The sequence below is a fragment of the Corvus moneduloides genome, chromosome 8 (assembly GCF_009650955.1).
Source record: "Corvus moneduloides isolate bCorMon1 chromosome 8, bCorMon1.pri, whole genome shotgun sequence".
NCBI lineage: Eukaryota > Metazoa > Chordata > Aves > Passeriformes > Corvidae > Corvus > Corvus moneduloides.
The window spans coordinates 16,990,475-17,010,697 of NC_045483.1; the positions used below are offsets into that span (position 1 = coordinate 16,990,475).

The following is a 20,223-nucleotide window of genomic DNA, read 5'->3' on the forward strand; positions in this document are numbered from 1 at the left end:
CCTGAACAAAGGGTGTGTTGTCTGGCCACAAACTACTTGGAAATATTTATACCCATGACCCAAAACAGCTGGTGACAAGATGCAAAGCTTTTCTTTGATAGTCTAATAAGATGTTTTGATGCTTAAAGTGGTACAGCTTTGGCTCAAAAGACTTAACTTCTGAATTGTTATGTACTGCAGTTTCCTTTTTACCCTAAGTATCTGCATTTGAAGACCCACTTCTCGTCACAAGCAGTTTTAGCAACAGTACTCATTGTAGTGTCTCAAGCATGTATTGTCCCATACTAAAAAAAGATATTTTTTTGCAAAATGAGTATGGCCATTAACAGAACACATTATTGGTTTTTAAAAAACATAACTGAAAATAAAATAGCATAGTGGACCATTCGTCTATGAATTGAACAACACAAGAAGCAGCTTAACATTTCCAAAGCCTGTAATTTAACACAAAACTTCTGCACTGCTCCTGAGCTGTTGAAAAAAAGGGAGGATCCTGTCAAATTTCTCAAACACCTGCAGATTGCAGTGAGCTACCTGAGATGTCCACAGGCCAGCTGTGGTGATTCATCCCACACTGATGCCAATGTTCTGCTCCTAAATTCAAGTGAATGTTTGAAGTTTTCAGCCTGGCAATGAAAGCTGTTATCATTGGAAGCTGTAGTCACAGCAATGAACCTTAGGTAGTTCACTCTTTGTCCACACAGAGTTGATGCCACCATACCTCAGAAGAACATTAGAGTTGCCATCTTGTTGCTGAGGAAAATAAGCAAAGGAAAGACATGCTCACTGAGAGGTGGGAAGAAGGGCTTCTTTCTGCTGATCCCACTTGTTCCACTGCTTTCATGTGTGGTGTAGCAACTGTAAAATGAACATAAAAGAGAGTTCTGGGATCCTTGATAATCTTCACATCCTGCTATCTTTAAAGGCTTTGGAGGAGATGATCTATCATTGGCTGTGTTTCTGTTTTAGCATGAATATATAATTCTAGATTCTGAGGAGCATGAAAAGATGTTATGAAGGTATTGTGACCACACCGAGCTGGACAAATGGTTATTTGTGAATAATCAGTAGCTGAATCTGTCCTCAAATTTTGTCATTCTGTACAGAAAACTCAGGGGAAGAGAGCCAGAAACTCCTTTCTTGACAAGAAAAAAAGCAAGAGGTTCATTTTGTAGATTGGATGTACTATGTTTTCATGCCTGTGAAGTTGGTGGTAACAGTTTGTGTTGAAATGTGTTCTGTATTTTAAAAATATTTAATGTTGCAGATTTTGCATGATTTTTAAAAGAAGGAAAATGTGAAGGATGTTGCTGAAAAAAAGAATACACTGTAGTGGAAATTTGCTGTGGGCAGGCCTATTTTCAACTAGACAAAGAGGACACACTGTCCTGAATAATCTTTTTCCAGGTTTCCTGTCTAGTGATCTCTAAGCCTGCTTGCAGCTACCTTTACAAAGGTAGACCTGGTGACATCTGAAATGGGGAGTATGGATTTCTGGATTTGGATTAAATGTTTCTGATGCAGCAAGCTGAAAAAAGCCCCCTATGTGGAACCACAGCCTGGCAGGTCTGGGCAAGACCCAGGAGGTTCAAAGTTCATGAGAGTGTGGGATTTGTTAGCTAGAAAGAAATGGTGTCCATTTGGCTGTTACTTTCTTCATTCCCAGGGCTGCTGGCAAAAATGAATAAGTATTATGACAAATGAACTACTAAATATTGAGTTTGGGAAAGGCTGAATATACAGTATTACCCACTGCAATTTGGATTTAGCTGCAGTTACTTCTCACTAGATCTTTCTCTCCTTCAACCTTCTCCTTCAGTTAAAGGTCACCTGGGGCTCTGTATTTAGGGATTCTGAGTGACTGCAAAGGGAAGAACTATTAAATTCCTGGAAATTTTCTATTTCCAGTTAGTATAAGAGAACTCAACCTGACCAATTTATTTATTGATATTAAATTTCAAAATTTCACTGAATGACACATTTTGTGAGGGAAATGACAGCAGGCAGAAGAATTACATGTGAAGGGAGAACTTGAGACTGGGTGTCTAAGTATGCTGTAAGTGAATATGTTAGTTAAAATGAGTGCTAAGGAAATAAATCACATATGGTTGAGAAATGTGGTAGCTACAGTAAACCTTACATTCATTGGCATGAAAGATGATGAGACACGATAACCTCATTCTGTACCACATACTGAGCAGAAAATATACTACTAAAATATCAAGAAATGACAAAAAATTTGCTGTTTATATAAGTTACAGGGAAGGAATCACCTTATTATTTAATGATAAGTCACTGAACCAAAAGTTTCTGCTGGAAAGGACTGTGAACAGCAGTTTTCTAAAAGGTTCTTGAATTGTAGACTCACATTTTGATCTAACCTCCTGCCTTCCTTCCTTGATAGCTTCCCCTCATGCTGTGCTCTGTCCAGCCCACAGCCTCTGCTTCCAAAACGAGTTGTGATTTTTTCCTGTGTTAAGAATTATTCATATTAGGAAGAGAGAAATTATTTTACTGCTGTAGGAAAAGCAACTCCAGTGTGCATCTTTAAAAAACAACTAGATAAACACTATACAAGATGCTTTGCATATCCCAAAATTTTTGAAAGAATATTCTTAATTAAACCTGCTTTGGATTTGGATTTTCCTGTGTATCTAACACCGTTTATTGATATATTTTGTATTTTGTCTAGCCAAGCGAGGGCAAACAAGTAAAGCTTGAGGTCAACATTTGCAATTTTCACATACCTGATCCAGTGGAACATAGGAAGACTTTTGTGTGATTTTTAAAAAATTCAGATCTGCCTTCAGGCCAATACAACTATGGACGGAGTCAAAAATGTCTAAGTAGGTTAGGTCTGTATTGAGATTCACCCATAATGACTGTACAGGTGTTCCTTAGGGCTCTTGCAGAATTACTGTCATGAAGAAGCAAAAAGGAGAATTTGGACCTGGTCTTTCCAGCATTTTTCCTGTCTCTTCAGAGAGAGGAAAAGAAAGAAGGGGGAGGAGGGAAGAAGTATTCTAGAGAGGGTTGTTCCTTAAGTGCTTTGTCTGGAGATACTGTGTTTAAACTGTTTGTATTCAAGGAAGGAAGAGAGGGGACATAAACATCAGCACATTGAAATAGCTATTCCCTGAGGATACTTTGTTTTAATATAGTGGTATTATCAGTTCAGTGTTTAATATAGTGGTATTATCAGTTCAGTGGGCTGTAATTTTTCATTTCATTCATCACTTATACTATGGATATTTCTGAAATGTTTAATTTAATTGTACTGAAGACATCAGTCATGATTTTCTAGTTAAAGTTGTGGGAGGCTTTCATTTTGAAACACTATTATAACTTTCAAAATAATTCCTTTTAAGCTGATGTTTAATGTCAATCCAAGCGTGACTCATGTAGTGAAGTTGGAGAAAATCACCTTAGCCATTTCCGCTTTGTGGTAGTCGGATGAGGGTTTTCTTCTTTAAAAAAGAAAAGACAGTTTTTCATAGCTCTGAAATTGAGCCTTCACACGTTCTCTGTCGATAACCCCGGGTGTGAGGGACAAGAGGGTTGAGATGGGGTGAACATGAAAGGAAAATGAGGATTTTTTGGTTCCTATCTGCAATACATATTCTTTTTAATTTTTGCTCTTTGCTCAGAAACTGCCTCTGTTGAAAAGAGGAGGGATTTCATCTGAGCTGGTGCTTCAAGAAACCACATCTTTAAAGGGGAGAATAAGTCCTCTATAACACTATTAAGCAATATTCCAAGTCAAGCCTCATCCTTCCTCGGATCATTTGGACTGTGCATTCATGCTCAAGGTCTCTGCTGCTCCTCAAGCTCACTGACAGTACCAACTCCCTCCAGTCATGCCACATCATTTACTCAGATTCATTTTCCATTTCAGACTTACCCAGTTCTCCTCTAACATACAAAAGGCCATATGAGATAAAACCTCTTCCCTAGCCTTTTCCAACCTAAACTATTTTCCTGCATGTTCAGTTGCTAATGAACATTGCATCACAGCCAGACAGAAATAAACAAGAATGTGATTCCTCTTTAATTATTTTTCTAGAAACCTTTTTTTTCTATCTTAGTCTCCCAGGTAGTATTAGAAGGTTAAATATCTTCTCTGCCCTCTCAAAAAGAGGCCAGGCATGTTGTAATAACTTAATAACATGAACTACTGCATCATACACATAAAGATGAAAAAATAGTCATGTAAGACAGACATCAGTCTACGTGTAATTAGATATACTCAGCTATAACAGTTGACATGATGCAATTTCACTGCATTTGTTTCTGTGAGCCTGCAGTATTTTGGGATAATAAAGATGTTCTCAATGTGGAATAAGTTGAAATGTGAATTTTAATAGAAATAGTGTTTTCTGATATGAATCCCCTTATTGAATATAGCAACAAACTGCCATCCTTGAAGAGGTTTTGATTTTCCTTCTACTTCTTGATTGATAAAATGACTTAACAACTACTGTGAATGATACCACAGGGTATGAGGCTGTATTAACAAGCTGCACTTGTGAAGCAGCTTGTGTGTATACGAGGATGAATTTCATGAAGATTTTTTCAGTAAATTAGATATTTCTTAAAAAGCCTGAGAAGTCTTTCTCTAGGCAATGTTCCTAAAATGTTACTAGTATGTATTGCAAATCATACTTTATTCTGTATTTTGATGAATATAACTTTTTATTAAAAAACAAAAAAAGAGAAAAATGTAGGGAAAGCATTTTGACTCTCTTCTCACTTCTTCCACAAAAATAAATAGATCGGTGTTAAATAAAGGAGCTTGCAAATCTGGGAGGGGGTGCACGTGTGTGAAAAGGCAGAAGTGGGTAGTATGTCCCTGACACAGTTATGCATTTTCTTTTAGAAAAGCGTGAGTTTTTATTTTCCCTCAACCTTTCACATTGTTGAACATTGTAAAGAAAAATGATTCTTCCTATGTGCGAGTTGCCTGGATTTGGAGAGCATTTGAAGTGTTACAGATTATCTATCAAGAAGTGGGGTGAAAAGCACTTTTGAGCTCGGTATATAATTAATCCTATTTCACTCAGTAAGCAAACCACACTTGTACACAGGAAACTAGTGACGATGAAACCCACAAAGTTGCAGCTCAGATATTTTGAAAAAAATTAAAAATAGTAATTCTTCCATTACACAATGCAACTTAGTTCTAAACAATTTGTGTCCAAAACCTTCTCAGTTTTCAAATGTATCTGGTTTCTAGGTGGCTGGTGAAGTATTAATGGGCTGAAATCCACCTCCCTTCTTATATCTCCTACCTTAATGTCTCTGTTTATGGTAGAGAAAGGAAAATATACAGGTACTGTTTCCTTCAAAGAGAGTTAATAAGAGCATTTAATCTATAATTTAGAATATTTATAAGGGTAATTGCAAAATATTAGGTAGGAAATACATATTATCTAGCATTCAGGCTGTGTTGCAAGGTAAACATCAGCAACTACACGTTTGGACCTTTCTTTCCAAGCAATGTATAATTTGCAGTGGAAAATGAAAGGCTACTGAGCTGGTTTGTCAAGAAGCTGAGAACAAGATGTGACAGGTGATAAATGCTTTGACAGTCATGCAGGGTGAACATGAAAGGCAAAGGGTGAGGGCAGGTGAAAGAAATTTGCCGAGGTCTGAAAGTAAAGAGCAATATGGTTTCAGAAGTACAAGTAAGGTAATAGAAGTTGAATAGAAAAATGTTGCACATATCCTGACAATATGGTTGTCATGTATTTCTTAGAAAAAGAACAGAATGCATTCCCCTATCTATGGGATGGATGTCTAAGATTAGTAAGCAGAAATAAAGAAGGAAAAATACAGAGCAAAAAGAGAACGAGAAATAAGACAGCAAGAAGGTGAAATAAAAATGAGTGAAATGAAAGAATGAAAAATGAGCTAAAATAAATATGAAAAATATGAAGCTGTAAAGTTATACAATATGAGAGGAAGAAAGCCCAGGAAAGTACAGAGAAATGAAAAGAAATATAAAAGAGGAGAAAGCAATCTTCTACTATGCAAATTACATTCCTTTAGAATGAACAGATATTTAATTTTGATTGACTTAATCCTCCCCCGCTGCCAGGAACACCTACACTTCTTGAGTTCATCAAAAATAAACCCCTACAATGATTTTTGAGAAAAAGAAAAATCAAGTCAGAACATTTACGATGTAGAATAAATTCAATATGTACCCACTGTAGCTGTAGAAATGATCCTATTATAAAGAGAATTTAAGAAAATACATTTAATTAAAAACAAAAAGGGGAATAATGTAGAGTGTTAACCTTACTGAAAGCAAAACAAGTATTTCATTCTCGTTCTTCCAAATATAAAAATTAACACATCACCATTTCAATGATAAGAATAAGGTTGAAATTTTATGAAGTGTGAAGCATAAGCAGCTAGAAGAATCGATATAAAAACATAGATTTAACATCTTTTATGTTTGTTCATTCACCATCAGCTGAGAAGGATAAAGTAGAGCTTTCTAGGATTTCTAGCAATTAAGATGTGGAAGCTGACCACTGTGCTAAGACTTTTATAACCTGTGTACTAATTCACAGCATAGGAAAGATGCAACATTTAACCAGATAGAGCATAAAATTAGTCAGTCTTTTTCTCTCCACTGAGTAGTGTTTTGATTATGTTAGTTCTCCTGTCTCACTCTACCATTACATGACATTTTATGTTCAGGTTTTAAAGTGACCCAATTCATATTCTGAAATGTTTAATATATGCATTGAAATTAGTAACTTTGCTCATTTCTGCTAAGGAGAAAAATATTTTACTGCCTCTGAAATATCCTCCCAGGCAATAAACTGGCAGTGATCATGATGTGATTATGAGGCCAGTTCTGTATTGCAGAAAGGCCAAGTACTATTGTACAGTTATTAGCAAGGTAATTGTCACATTATAGCACCAGAGCTGTGCACTGCAGTGCTCATGTCTCACCATTTAGGTCTTCTTATGTTTCTGTTCTTTTACTTCTGTCTCAATTACTTAAGTATGTGATAGGAATAGTATTTTCCTGGTAAATCTGTATGTTTGTATATCTTGTTCTCTTTAAAAGGATGTCTGAGGGACAGAGCATCTCTTGCATTGTGTAAACACATCATCTTTGAAAAGAGAACAGTATTTACTAGGTGTTTTGACATAGCCATAACAGAAATATAGGATTTGGTATTTGTTTCAACTTTCTACATTTACATTTGAAAGAAAGGGAAAAAAATTATTGAGATATATACTAGGGAGAATATTTTTGAATGATGGATAGCTTTGAGGAATGACATTTTGCTCCTCTTCTTGCGACGTGTCTCTTAATGTTGAGCTGAACCAAACAGAAAAACATTAAGAAAGATGATGAGAGAATCATAGTCAATGAAGAAAAGTCAGTAGATCAGCATCATTCTTGAGAATAAGTAATTATTTCAGGTGAGATACAGGAAGGGAATCTATAGCTGTGGGTTTGCAAAGAAATCCGTACATGGAGATGTGCATTGAAGACAGAAAGCTTCTGTGCTAAAGAAAGAGAGAAGCGAAGGAGTAAGCATTGTTGTGCCTTTGGAACAAAGCAGTTTTATGACTCTTAAAATACAACAGTAGGAGAACTGACAGAACGTCATATTAAGCACAACTCCTAATCAAATAGTAAGTGATAATAAAGCAGTATGTTGTGATTCCTGGCAGAAATAGCTGTAATACACATCTGTATAATTTCCAGTATAATGGTTCTAGTTTTGTTCTGTAGCAGTCCAATCTGCTTCATAAAAGCAGTCAGACAGTGAAAGATCTAATTTGACTCTGGAATCTGTTAGATCAAGTCAGTGAACGCTAAGGAACGAATGTGGACTAACTAGAATGGAATTCTATCTGCCTATAAAGTACATGGAGACCAGAGACAAAGGAGTAACACGTGTAGTACAAAAGTGGTGTAAGTGATCCCGATGTCCTGGTGTATTCAATTTATTATTGAGTTGGGCAGGAAGCTTCAAAATTATTTTAATTCTTTGAGATGTAAGGCTTTCTATTGCTCTATGACTTTGCTCACAGTGTCAGGCAAGACCTTTTACTCTTTATCTTTTAGCCATATAATGGGGGTAGAAGAGAAAGAGTTAGGACACATGATCACATATTGGACCATCCTGTTATTATTTTCTTTCTATTGTTGAAGTCAATGTAGCTGTTAAGTCTCAACTTGTTTTCTGGATATTTCAAAAGGTATGAGGACTAGACCCATCTGCCTGTCCGATCTACAGTTCAAGTGACAATAGAGACTTTTTTAGCCCTGCAGTATAAAAAGTATTCTGTGTGGTCATTGAAATGGATCAGTATCAAAAGCCAGAATGAAAAAGCCCACAAACTGAATAATCTCAGAAACAGACCTATACAGTTATAATGATTTTGCATTAAATTGTCTATGACAATTTCTTGTCATTAAATGCTAACCATTTAGAGATACTGGGAAAGAATTCTACGTCACAGGAAATCAGATTTTTAGAAAGGAAAGGATTTGTTAATTTACCTTTTCCACTGTTGGTGTTCGTTGTGTGTGGCAAATGGCAACTGTGTACAATGGCTGACTAAAGGAGGGAGTTCTTTACCCCCTCCCCTTGCAGGTTTGAACAGAGCTCCAGAAAGAGGATGGCATGCAGTAACTTTTCCTCCCCAGAGCTGGGCACACGATGTGTGGACTGCACAAAGAAACCAGTTTCCAAACCCCCAGTGGGGAATAAGGGACACTGAAGAAATCATAAGAAACCAACCCAGAATCAGGACATGCTCATGTGTTTATATACATTCATTTAACAAGAAGTTTACTCTGCCCTTCACCATTTAACATCATTTTGATCTCTGCTGTTTACTTTGAGCTCTTCAAGCAAGGGTCTGTTTTCCACGAGTGACGCAGTAGAAAAAAAGTTCACATCATCCTTTTTTGCTGTATCCATTAGATAGTAGTGCCAGATTTTTCCTTCTCACTGTTTTCCACTCACCCAGCATCCTTGGAATGGCAGCAGGATGTGACTGCTGTGTGTGTTGTGCCTTTTCATAGGGTTGCCCAACAGTACAGCATCCTGCACGTCGGTGTTCTGCATGCAGCATCAGGCAGTGCTGAATGGAAAATTCTGGGGCCACTTTAGAAGAAATAAAGGCTATTCATCGGCAGTACTCTGCTGTTGGGGAGTAACCTAGATACAGACCTCACTGAGCTGGGTGTAACATGGAGATATGCCCTGTCTGGCAGAACCATAGAGTCAAGAAATTTGGAGCAGGAAGAATACGAAATAGCATTGCCCTTCTTTTACAAGTGAGAACTGAGGCACAGTTTCTTCTCCACCAAGATCAAAATGAACATCTGTGGCATGTGAAAGAAACAACTCTCAGAATAACAAGTCTGAGACACTTCTTTCATGTGGAGGATAGCTGAGACACATGAAATGGGCTTTTTAAGGACTCTGACTTCATTCTTTCCCAGTAATAAGACCTCAAGGTGTTACTTATACTTGAATATGTTAATTTCAGCTGATTTACATTTAGTATTTTTTTATTAAAGTACTAGTTTAAGATTAAGCATTACAAAGCATATTTTCCTACTGAATTTGACACAATATTTTTGAAGTTCATGAGTCTATTAAGCCCTGAACACTCTCTAGTGTATTAGGCAACCGTAGTGATTTACATTATTTTGACATTGCAAATGAGTTTTCAAGGGTAATGGATTTCGTATAGAGAGATTAAAAGATAACGTTCCTTAATTTGTGCCTGCTGACTTCTTTTCCCCTATCATACTACATTTAGCAAAATGAATAAGGCAGAAAGGATGCTGGTGTATTTTTATGTTAATTAATGTATTTTAATTTCAAATAGCATTTCTGAAGAAAAGATACTCTCCAAAAAAAGTGATGCCAGGGCAAAACTAATGAATTTAAATTCTTTTCAGTATACTTATGCTTTCATGAATTCTTTTTGTTATATTCTGGTGCATGAGAATGCATCAGTAGGCAGAGTATGCAGCCCACAGATCTGATTTTTGCAGAAATCCAGCTTAACTTTTTTAGCTACATAATAAAGTTCACCTCAAAAGTGTGTTATTTTTAGTGACCAGTTGGGTAATAGCTAGAGAAGTGCATACTTCAGGAAGGCAAACCAACTTCTTAAGGATTTTTTTTAAAACAACCCATTGTAAATGACAAGAAGTCTTTGTGCACAAAGGATGCATTTAACTGTTTTGTACCTAAATTGTGCTATTCTTAGACAAATTTTAAGGGTAAGGCCACTCTTGTCCCAGAAAGGCTGCAGCTGATAACTCACCCTTGCTGCAATTGCATTGCTTAAAGCAGTATGATGTATCCTTTAAGTAGTTAAACTGAAATTTCACTGCACTAACTCTTCTCTTCTGTATCTTGGAGCGCCTTGGAAAACCCTCGGCTCCTTGGGAGTGAAAATGGTTTTGGCCATGGTGCTGTAAAACAGAAATCTCCATGGTCTCTGCATGATGCCTGTGGCTGCTGGAGCTGGGCCAGTGACCATGTTCTAATGCTGGTGCTGAGGGGCACAAGAAGCAGCCCTTTTTAACAGCATGGTCCATGGATTGCACTGCTCTGATCCCAGACAGTTCCAATGAGAATTCTTAGTTCATGGCCTCTCCAGGTGCAGACTGGCAAAATACTGGCCTGCTGTAATTTACTTGTGCAGCCTGTCAAGAATAGGGCACAATAAACCAGCCTGTCCTTTGTGTAACACTTGTCATAATAGCAATATAAAACCAATGTCACGGTTGAGAAGGATTGTTGATACTCATCAGAACAGATCATTAAATGATGTTTCTTTTACTTCCATCACTGTAGCATACCTGAGTGCTTGTATAAAGCAAGAGCATTGGCCATAATTTACTGCATTGCAGTAAAATCAACAATGCAGCATTCCACAGACCCAGGCAAATCTCATATTTGATGTGCTAAGTGAATAGACAGAGAAGACGTACTCCCCAAAAATATTTTTAATTACATTACTATAGTTCTCATTTGTAACTCTCCAGAACCTTCACTATGTGAGTAAACCCTGGTAGCTCTTGAAACCAAAACGTTATTCAGAAACTTGATTTGAAATAATTTCTTTTACAAGTAACAAAGCAAATCACACTGCTTTTCTCAAAATTCTTTTGGAGGAAGTGAAAACGAACAATTTGAGAAGTTAACAGTAACTCATAGGTAAGTTCCAGCTGAGCAGAAGCCAAAATTGAAACTAAAAATCTTAGGTCTAAATAAAAGCATCTGATTCCATCTAAGAGAAATTCCCATTGTTAGAGAGGAAGTACAGACATTTTCTATAGTTGAGAGTAAATTCAAACCTAGAATATTCTTACCCAGCTATATAGAGCCATAGTAATACTTCTGTAAATAGAAAAAGATACTTAGTTTAAAATACCACAAATTAGGAAATATAAAAGTTGTCAACAGACTTAATTTTTTTTTCTATTGAAAAATTGACCCATTATAAATATTTTTCTTGTCTGTAAAACTGTGTTTTCTTCCCCAGGTCTTCTGGAGCTGTGATAGACTTTTATTTTGTTCAGTAAAAGTTTGGACATTTAATAGACATTTTTTTCTAATTAAGTAATGATAAAAAAATTATTTTAGTACTGAAATAATCTACTCTTGGTATAAGTTTGCAGTTTGTTGTTTGTGTTGTTCCTGAAACATGAAAGAAAGAAAGACAACCCAATTATCTCAGCTTAGTGGCAGGGCTCTTCCTAACTGTTGAATACATCAGAAGAGTGAAGATGAATGCTTGCTTGTTATAACCATCCACTCAATACAAAAAGTGGATGGCTTTGTGGAATGAGCATTTTTCTATAGTCCAAGATTTCATAAGGTAGCAAAACATAATTTAGGCTTCAGAATTTCCTTAAAAGCCGAAATATGCTTTATGTGCATGGAGATTGAACAAATTCATGAAAATCACATTGTTATGGCCAATGGGAGATTTCCTTCTGGAATAAAAGACCTTTTATATAGAATACTAACATTGTAAATTTTAATGTGAAAGACACCTGAATTTACAAGTTAGTAATACATGCAAAGAGAGGACTGAAAATTAAGAAACAGAAAACTTGGCCAAAGGTTTTGGTTTAGGGTAGGCTACGTGAAATAACTTTTAACAGTTAACCCCTGCCCTCTGTGGTAACTCTGTGTTATTGTTCCAGGTACCTGGGAATAACAAGACCTCTTACGTACCCCGTAAGGCAGAATGGGAAGTGTATGGCCAAAATGATCCTGTGTGTCTGGCTTTTATCTGCCTCTATCACCATACCTCCACTCTTCGGCTGGGCCCAGAACGTAAATGATGAAAAGGTTTGTCTCATCAGTCAAGACTTTGGCTACACCATTTACTCCACAGCAGTTGCATTTTATATTCCAATGTCAGTGATGCTTTTCATGTACTATCAGATTTATAAAGCTGCCAGGAGGAGTGCTGCTAAACACAAGTTTACTGGCTTTCCCCGTCTGGAAGAAATAGAAGGGATTTCTGTGAATGGAGTTGTAAAACTGCACAAGGAATCTGAAGAATGTACTAATTTTTCACGACTCCTAAAGCATGACAAGAAAAACATTTCCATCTTTAAAAGAGAACAGAAAGCTGCTACCACCCTTGGGATTATTGTTGGGGCTTTCACAGTCTGCTGGCTGCCCTTTTTCCTCCTCTCAACTGCAAGGCCCTTTATCTGTGGTACAGCATGCAGCTGTATCCCACTCTGGGTGGAGAGAACATTTCTATGGCTGGGCTATGCAAACTCTCTCATTAACCCTTTTATATATGCCTTCTTCAATCGGGACCTGAGGACGACCTATCGCAACCTGCTGCAATGCAGATATAGGAACATCAACCGCAAGCTCTCAGCCGCAGGGATGCACGAGGCTCTGAAGCTTGCAGAAAAGCCAGAATTTGTTCTGTAAGGTTGCTCATCCTCTACTGTGATAATTTGTTGTTTTATCACATTAGCTTTTTCCCCCACAGATTCGAAAGAAGAGTTGTAGGAAGAACCAGGCTTCTTGAGCTCTGTTAATGCAGTCATCAAGGGAAGGGAGCAAGGTAGAGCCCACCAGTCCTAATCAGCCTGGCAAAACAAGACCACCATCTAAAGAATTTGGGTGAAAGAGGAATATAGGAAAAGAGGAATGTGGTGCAGGATGTTTGAACTGTTAGTGAGGAAAAAGCAAAGTTGGCCTAACCTGTTTGTTTGGCCCAAAAAATGTTTAGTAGGTCTGAATGTTGGATGCATCTTGTGTCCTAGAGATTCTTTACTGTAATAAAGACTTAAGAATGATGAAAAGTTCATTTACTTCCACTTTGTTATTACAAAAATAAATCATTTAAGTAGAAGCTGGATCAAAGATCTTCTATTGCTTAGAAGTATTCTTTATTATAGAACCCCATATGTTCATTAAGCATTAATTTATTGGATTGCCTGGAAATGAACTACGTTGTGAAATTTAATGTTGCCTTTGCACAGCAACTCTGGCACTGAAAGAATATGTTACACTTCCAATGTGATTATAGGAGTTTGAGTAAAGTCACATGGACCAACATCCACTGCTGCATGCAGCCATGCAGCGCAGGTAGCTGCAGTGCTGCTGTGCCAATCACACCAGGTAATCTTGTACTATATTTCTAACATAACAAATGTGTCTGATTACAGTTTATTTCAGGATCTATCTGGTCTTTGTCCATCTCTTCATTCTTTAATTTTCTTGGCCTTCTCAGCTGAGCACTTCTCTAATCTGGATGGAGACACTGTCTGTGCTCAAGTTATTTCTGTTGATGTATGGCTAGTCCTTATTCCACTTCAGTAGTTAATTTACTGTCTGTTTGAAAGCTCTTACTCTCTATTTGAAAGCTCTTCTACTTTTTGGGATTTCTTTCTCTTCTGAAGTCAGTAAGGAAAAAATAAACATAAGACCTTATGACTTCAGAGACATCTGGACTTTATCCTTACAGCTAATTTTAATCATCACTTGTGCTTGAAGTGATTTAAAGCCTTGCCCTGTGTAAGAATAAAGATAATTTAGTTTTTCTGGTTCTAGCTTTTTCTACCACCACTCCAGTTTGTCCAAGTATGTGATCCTACTTCTCCTGACTTTGTTAACAGATCTCTTCCCTCAGTGGAGCAGGCCCAAATATTATAACAATGATTTTATTTAAAAATTAATAATAAAGATATTGATTATATTAATCTATTACTAATAATGTATTAATAAAACATGCAGTGATTGTGTAAGATACTACTATAATAACTTAAAATAATAATAGAACAACTCATAAGATCAAGATGAGTTCTTTGGCCCAAGTTTGCACTGCACACCATGTTCCAGCTGAAGCAGAGGGTGGGGGTATATTAGTGAACAAAGACTGCTTTGGAGCTTGATCTACTTTTTCAAATATCAGGACATCAGTGAGGAGACATATTCATTATCAAATTGCCTCAGCATCAAATCACACTTTAGGCTAACTTCTGTCCCTGCTTTCTCAACTATGAAGCCAAAATGACTTAAATGAGTTCAGTGATGTTAATTTGGGCTAAGTAGTGAGAAGTCTGTGCCAGATCCCTTGTTCCAAGCACCCAGACATAACTGCAAACACTTGAGCCTCTAACTGGCACATAGGTAAGACCTGGATTGATGTGCTGAGCTATGTGTACTGAAACATGCTTAAGTCATTTTAGATGCATTCATACACTACAGTAGGAAGTACATTTTGGCCTCATTTTCAGAAGAGAATCATAGTTTTGTAAGAGTAAGAGAATGTATCGCAGCTTCAAAACAGTTTTCTAAAGAAGTTTCAAATTGATTTGGGACAGTCCTACTTCTTTTAAATGTTTTAATACTATGCACAGTGCCAAGAAGAGATTTGGGCCCAAAATATCCACAAGCTCTGGAGTACGGAGTAGAGCTCATGTTAACTCAAGCATATTTTCCATATTCAACATGAAATTATTGTTGTTTCTTTATTACTTACAAGAGTAGCTTTTCTATTTTTTTCCCAGCATAAGTGAGAAATTTTTAAGGCCTTCTATAAGGTTTTTGTCTGTGTAAGGATATACATGGGTATAAAAAAATAGATGTATCTGGGAAGACTCCCAAGTGGGACTATAGAACTCTGAAGGTGATTTTAGAATTCTGGACAGAAGTTTCATCATTTTTACTCTGCAGGAAAGTGTGAGAAACTGTGTTTCCTCCAAATAAGATTTTTCCCTTTCTTTTAATGAAATATGTGTCTTGTGAATCAGAATTTGACATTTGCCCAGCTGTCACTAAAAGCAATTGCCTTCCTCTGGGAAAACATCCTGCAGGACTCCAGCTTTCCTCTACCATCTGTTTCAGGTAATGAGACCCCAGAAAGGAGTAAGAGTTGTTATGGCGTGTGTATACTAATCCTTGAAGTTTTTGGAGATAAACAGCTATAGCTGATCTCTGGATATGTTTGGGAAAAAAAAGAAAAACAAAACAAACAAACAAACAAACCCCAAAAAACAACCAACCAACCAACAAAACCCCCCCAAAAAACCAAAAAAAAGACTACAAGGTTTCTTCATACACCCAAACCAAAATATAGACAAATGGAAGGTGGTTTTAGATGGAGCTATATTTGAGGGGAAAAGTAAAGAAGTTGAGAAGATTAGAAGAATGCCCCATTGCCCAGACACACAGAGAAGAAAAGTTGAGAAGAAGAGAAAGTTTTCAGACAGAAGTCTAATGGAACGTTGCTTTGATAAGAACAAGAAGGAAATAATTGTTTGCATTCATGAACAGGTCATTTCACTTTTGAAAAAGATAAATAAATAAATAGAACTGCATCACACCATCTAACTGCAGAAATAGCATTTTTTAAACTTAAATAATTCACTACACATCTGAAAAGGGGGTGATAAAAGAATGGGTGAATGAGAAGCTCATGTCAACACGTGCAGCCTGGTACATGCTTTCATCAAACTCAAGAAGAGACTGCACTCTTGTTCTGTGTGTTCTGACGTGTTTCTAGAGGAAAGCCAAAAGGGTGAATCAGATAGAAGGGGTTGTGAAAAAAATGGTAATGAAAGGCTCCAAGAACCAGCCAGAGCACAGGCAGGCCATCATAACACTGACTAAATGAAGAGGGGGAAAGTGAGAATTGTACTCCCCCTGCTTGCTTAGCACTGTTTTTTAGAGGGAGACTGTCTGTGGCAGAAACCTCACTCCTAACACTTTTTCCAGCTCCCACCACCTACCAGCCTGTACATCTAATACTGTAACACATTATTGGCACTTGCCAAACTCCTCTGTTTAGTAAGAATCTTACCAGGTAGTAACAGAAATAACGGAGTAGTAAAACATGTGACTTGATGGTAATATCTTACTATTGTGCATCTATTGCTTCACATTTCAGTTTCGTAAAAAGAAAAACAGTGTCTTCCATGCTCTGTTCAGAGCTAGCACCGCCTACAGAAAGGTGTGCCAAAGAGTGGGAAAGAAATCTATTGCAATGAGACATAAAGAAGAGAATCATTTATCAAATTAATACTATAAATAATGCAGAAAAATACATTCACTTTTGCCCCTGCTTCATGGCAGAACAACAAATTTCCAGGCATCCATTGCTCCAAACAGTGCAGCATTATTAGAAGAACATTTCTGAGTTAGATTTTTTGATTCCTGACCAAGATGCTGTAGTTACAGAATTGGAAGGTGTTGGAAGCAATGCCATTGGTCCTTTTGCTTTCCCCCAGCTATTAAATTAACTCTTACCATTATTTTTCTAATCCTTCACGAAAAAAAACTATTTAAATTATACTATTCTCAGAAAATGTGCAAAATCAACAAGTCACCAAATCCTCTTCATAGTTTTCTTAAGAAATAGTTTTTGTCTTTTAAAACATTTCTCAGGAAGACACAGAGAGAGAGAAGAGAGAAAATGAAGAGACTTGGGGAATGGTTTTAATATGAAAAATTATTAATATCCTGGAATAGAAGAAACCTCTTATTTCAAATGCTGAGAAGGTAGGGATTGTGTGAGGATTAGATTTTTTTTTTTAAGAGAAGGACAAAAGCAAATAAATTTAAAAATAGCCTAAGAAACACTGAATTGGAAGAGCAATCTCTACGATTTGCAGGAAACACAAACTTAGGTCCCTCTTCACGGTTTTAAATCTCCTAAGTAGTTATTGCCTCTAAAGAGTGGGTTCAGAGTGAGTTTGAAGAGAATTATATATTCTACATCCACTTTGTAAACATTTTGCCACACGGGCCTGTCATTCCCTACATTCACTATTCAGCTGCTCTGCTATTTTCCTGAATACCTTCTCACATAGTGAAATTTCCAAAAGGACAGAATGGCTTTTATTTGCTGAAAACTGAAAAGATGCTTATGATTCCCAGATTCATTTCTCACTGCTGCAAGCTAAAAAACCCCCATTGAGCTATTTCTAAAAGATATTAATATATGGTGATTGTTGGGGTAATATTTTGATGATTTGTGTAACTTCATGACTTTACTGACTGAAATTATATTTTCTGTCATTTGTGAGGTTTTGCACAGAGCTAGTGAAGTTACTTCAGGAAAAAAAAATGCATTCAAATGTATCAAAGTTTCCAGAAGAGATCATACAGTTTTATAAACCAACATACCAGACTGAATAAATATTTTGCTTTTAGTTTTCTATCTACTCAATCAAAACCAACAATATTTCATTAATTCAGTAGTTGTGTGGTCTTGCTAGTTCCAGAAAATTGTGTTTACAGTACACTTATTTTTACCTTTTGCAAGAGAAGAGACAGCAAGCTACTGAAGTATACTTAGTTCAGCCCTTTTGAAAAAATCTGTGGTTTAAAGCATGGAAAAATATAAAAGAATGCATCTGGATAAACTCACTGTTGCCCCAGACAACTTTGCATCTTTGGCTAAACTAACCAGGTCTGAGTTAAAACAGCAGGGATTCCTCAGTCAAATCTACCATCCTGAAGATGGTTGCAAGGAAAATAAAAAATTGGGCAAATTAAATGAACATTTACTTCCCAACAGTTGCAAAAGCTGACAAATCCATAAATTTTATTTCTGTCTTCAAAGAATGCAGTAAATGCAAGTGACAATCATGTTAAGGACCTTTCACTTGTCATTAAAAGAAAAAAAATCAGAAGTTGTATTATGCAGGTAAAGTTAATGCTGCATAATAACATTTTTTTTTAAGATCAGCATTCTCTTTCTGAAATAATCTCTTGTCAGCCCAGAAAAGAGAAAAACAACATTTTAAAGGGAAAATTATATGAAGTCCAGAATTTTATTCTGGCTTTAAAAAAAATCTACAATTACCTAAAACGTAGGATTTAAAATACCTTTATCTCTCCTTTATATCTAGTTTTGAACTTGGATATAATTACCTGCCTTCCTTCAATTTGGATCATTTTTTGCCAGGACGTTTTTACATGTAATAAAGTATTTGAAATAGGTGAGAGTGCAGGTTTGCCTGTAAAAATGCCTGCTCCTGATACAGTTAAAGATATGATTAATTCCATAGTTTCAACAGGGAGGCTATAACAAGACAAATTAGTCCCCTGCTGCAAGACTGGAGAGGAATGCCCCGAAAACCTGTCTTGTATTCTTGCAGATGTTTCTGTTACAGCATTTCAGCCTGCTTGCTATACAAGAGTGGTTCTCCCCTTCACCCAGCTTGAGAAGAGAGGCAGGAATTTGTGTATTACATGCAAAGATTTTTGCAATAATTCTTTGTCTACAGACAATTTTATGAAAGCAAGGGAGAAGTCTTCATTATTGCTCTGTCTCCTTTCTCCCTCTCTCACACGTGTGAGGTCTCCATGGGCAGTGTAGGTTTGTGCTGCCACCAGAGGCTGGAAGGCTGGACCAAATGCAGGGCTCTCAATAAAGTCACCTGTATTTAATGAAGGAATTTAGGGCTTTTGCCACTGGTTTGTGTAAAACAGACTGAATTTCCTCACTGCTCACAACAACCCAAAATATGATGAGTACAAAGGACTGAAAGCCCCCGGAATGCTCCACTTTCCCCCAGCTTCCTCCTCTGTATAGGATTTTAGAGAATTATCTCAATGATCTAATTGCCTCTTGAGAAACATTTCCATTTATTTCAGTGGTATATTTGGTCAAAACTTTTAGTTGCTCCAGGATATTTCTCATCTAATTCATCCACTTTTTTAAAAACAGGAGAAGTCCTGATTTCTCCAGGGAAAAAGAGTCATGATCAAATGTGCTTCAAAGCAGCCAGAAAAAGCCAAGCCAGAACAGGAAGAAGAAAAATGAAGAGTTGGCTTTGGAAGAGTTGGATAGATTTATGAAATGTACTTCATCTTCTTTTGATGGGAATGTGCTAAAAATACTCCATGAGCCTGATACATTGCATTAAATACATTTCTGTTGGAAGTAGTCACATCTTGTTTGTTATGGAGGAAAGTGATGCCATATACAAATGAAAATAGTTTTCTGCCTGAGAAAGCCAAATAATTTCAGCAATAAGTTTGACACAGAGGGTGGGGGAAAAAAATGCCACTAAAACTCAAAGATAAAGGGTTGTACAGATTTCCACCACTTTAAACTACGTAGAAGAACATTCATATGTTTACTATATTTATGGATCCTAACATTGGTATTCCTATTCAGGGATTGTCAGTGTTACTGAATGTATTTTGCTGTACTAAAAGAAGAGGTCAATGCTGTCTCTGTGGATGCTTTCAGAGCTTGTACTAAAGAGATGCTGTACACCTGCAACAGGATTGAGAAAGACAACAATAAAAGCCCAATTTTTTTAAAGCTTTCTGTTGTATGAAGTAAATATCTGTTACTTGTTAACATACATGTGGTTGGTTCTCCCAAACTTTTGTAAAAAGCTGCTTTCATTTACGCTGTGACGAAAGTTTAGGGACAGAATTAGAATGCATGTGTATTACACCATGGCTAATTTACAAATATGATTGCTTTGCTTTAATGTAATTTTGATGACCTGCCAATTTATGAAGTCCTGTCATTTCAACTCAAATAAGTATAAAAGGCTGGAGAATTTCCATAGTACTTTGCTTTTTGTCTTACTGGCTAGCTAGAGAGAGAACTAATTATAATTTTTAAAAATGTGTTTGAGAAGTGTTATTTCTGCCAATGGTTTGTTATAATTTAAACATATCCCTTTGGCTTGATAAAAATTAAGTAGGCAAG

General features: G+C 36.7%; 1 protein-coding gene across 3 annotated transcripts in view; it reads left to right on the plus strand.

The window, feature by feature from the left end:
* HTR7 (5-hydroxytryptamine receptor 7) overlaps positions 1-19,828 on the plus strand; it is a 30,225-nt gene extending 10,397 nt beyond the window's left edge. The window contains exons 2-3 of one of the 3 annotated variants that reach the window (XR_004241497.1): positions 12,218-15,392; positions 19,222-19,828. Coding sequence is in view for 1 of the 3 variants with exons in the window: in XM_032115938.1 (XP_031971829.1) it covers positions 12,218-12,964; positions 19,222-19,258 (784 nt within the window). In the remaining 2 variants the exon portion in view is untranslated. The remainder of the gene's footprint in view (positions 1-12,217; positions 15,393-19,221) is intronic. The other 2 variants (XR_004241498.1, XM_032115938.1) reach the window with 2 other exon arrangements.
* The last annotated feature ends 395 nt before the right edge of the window (positions 19,829-20,223 follow it).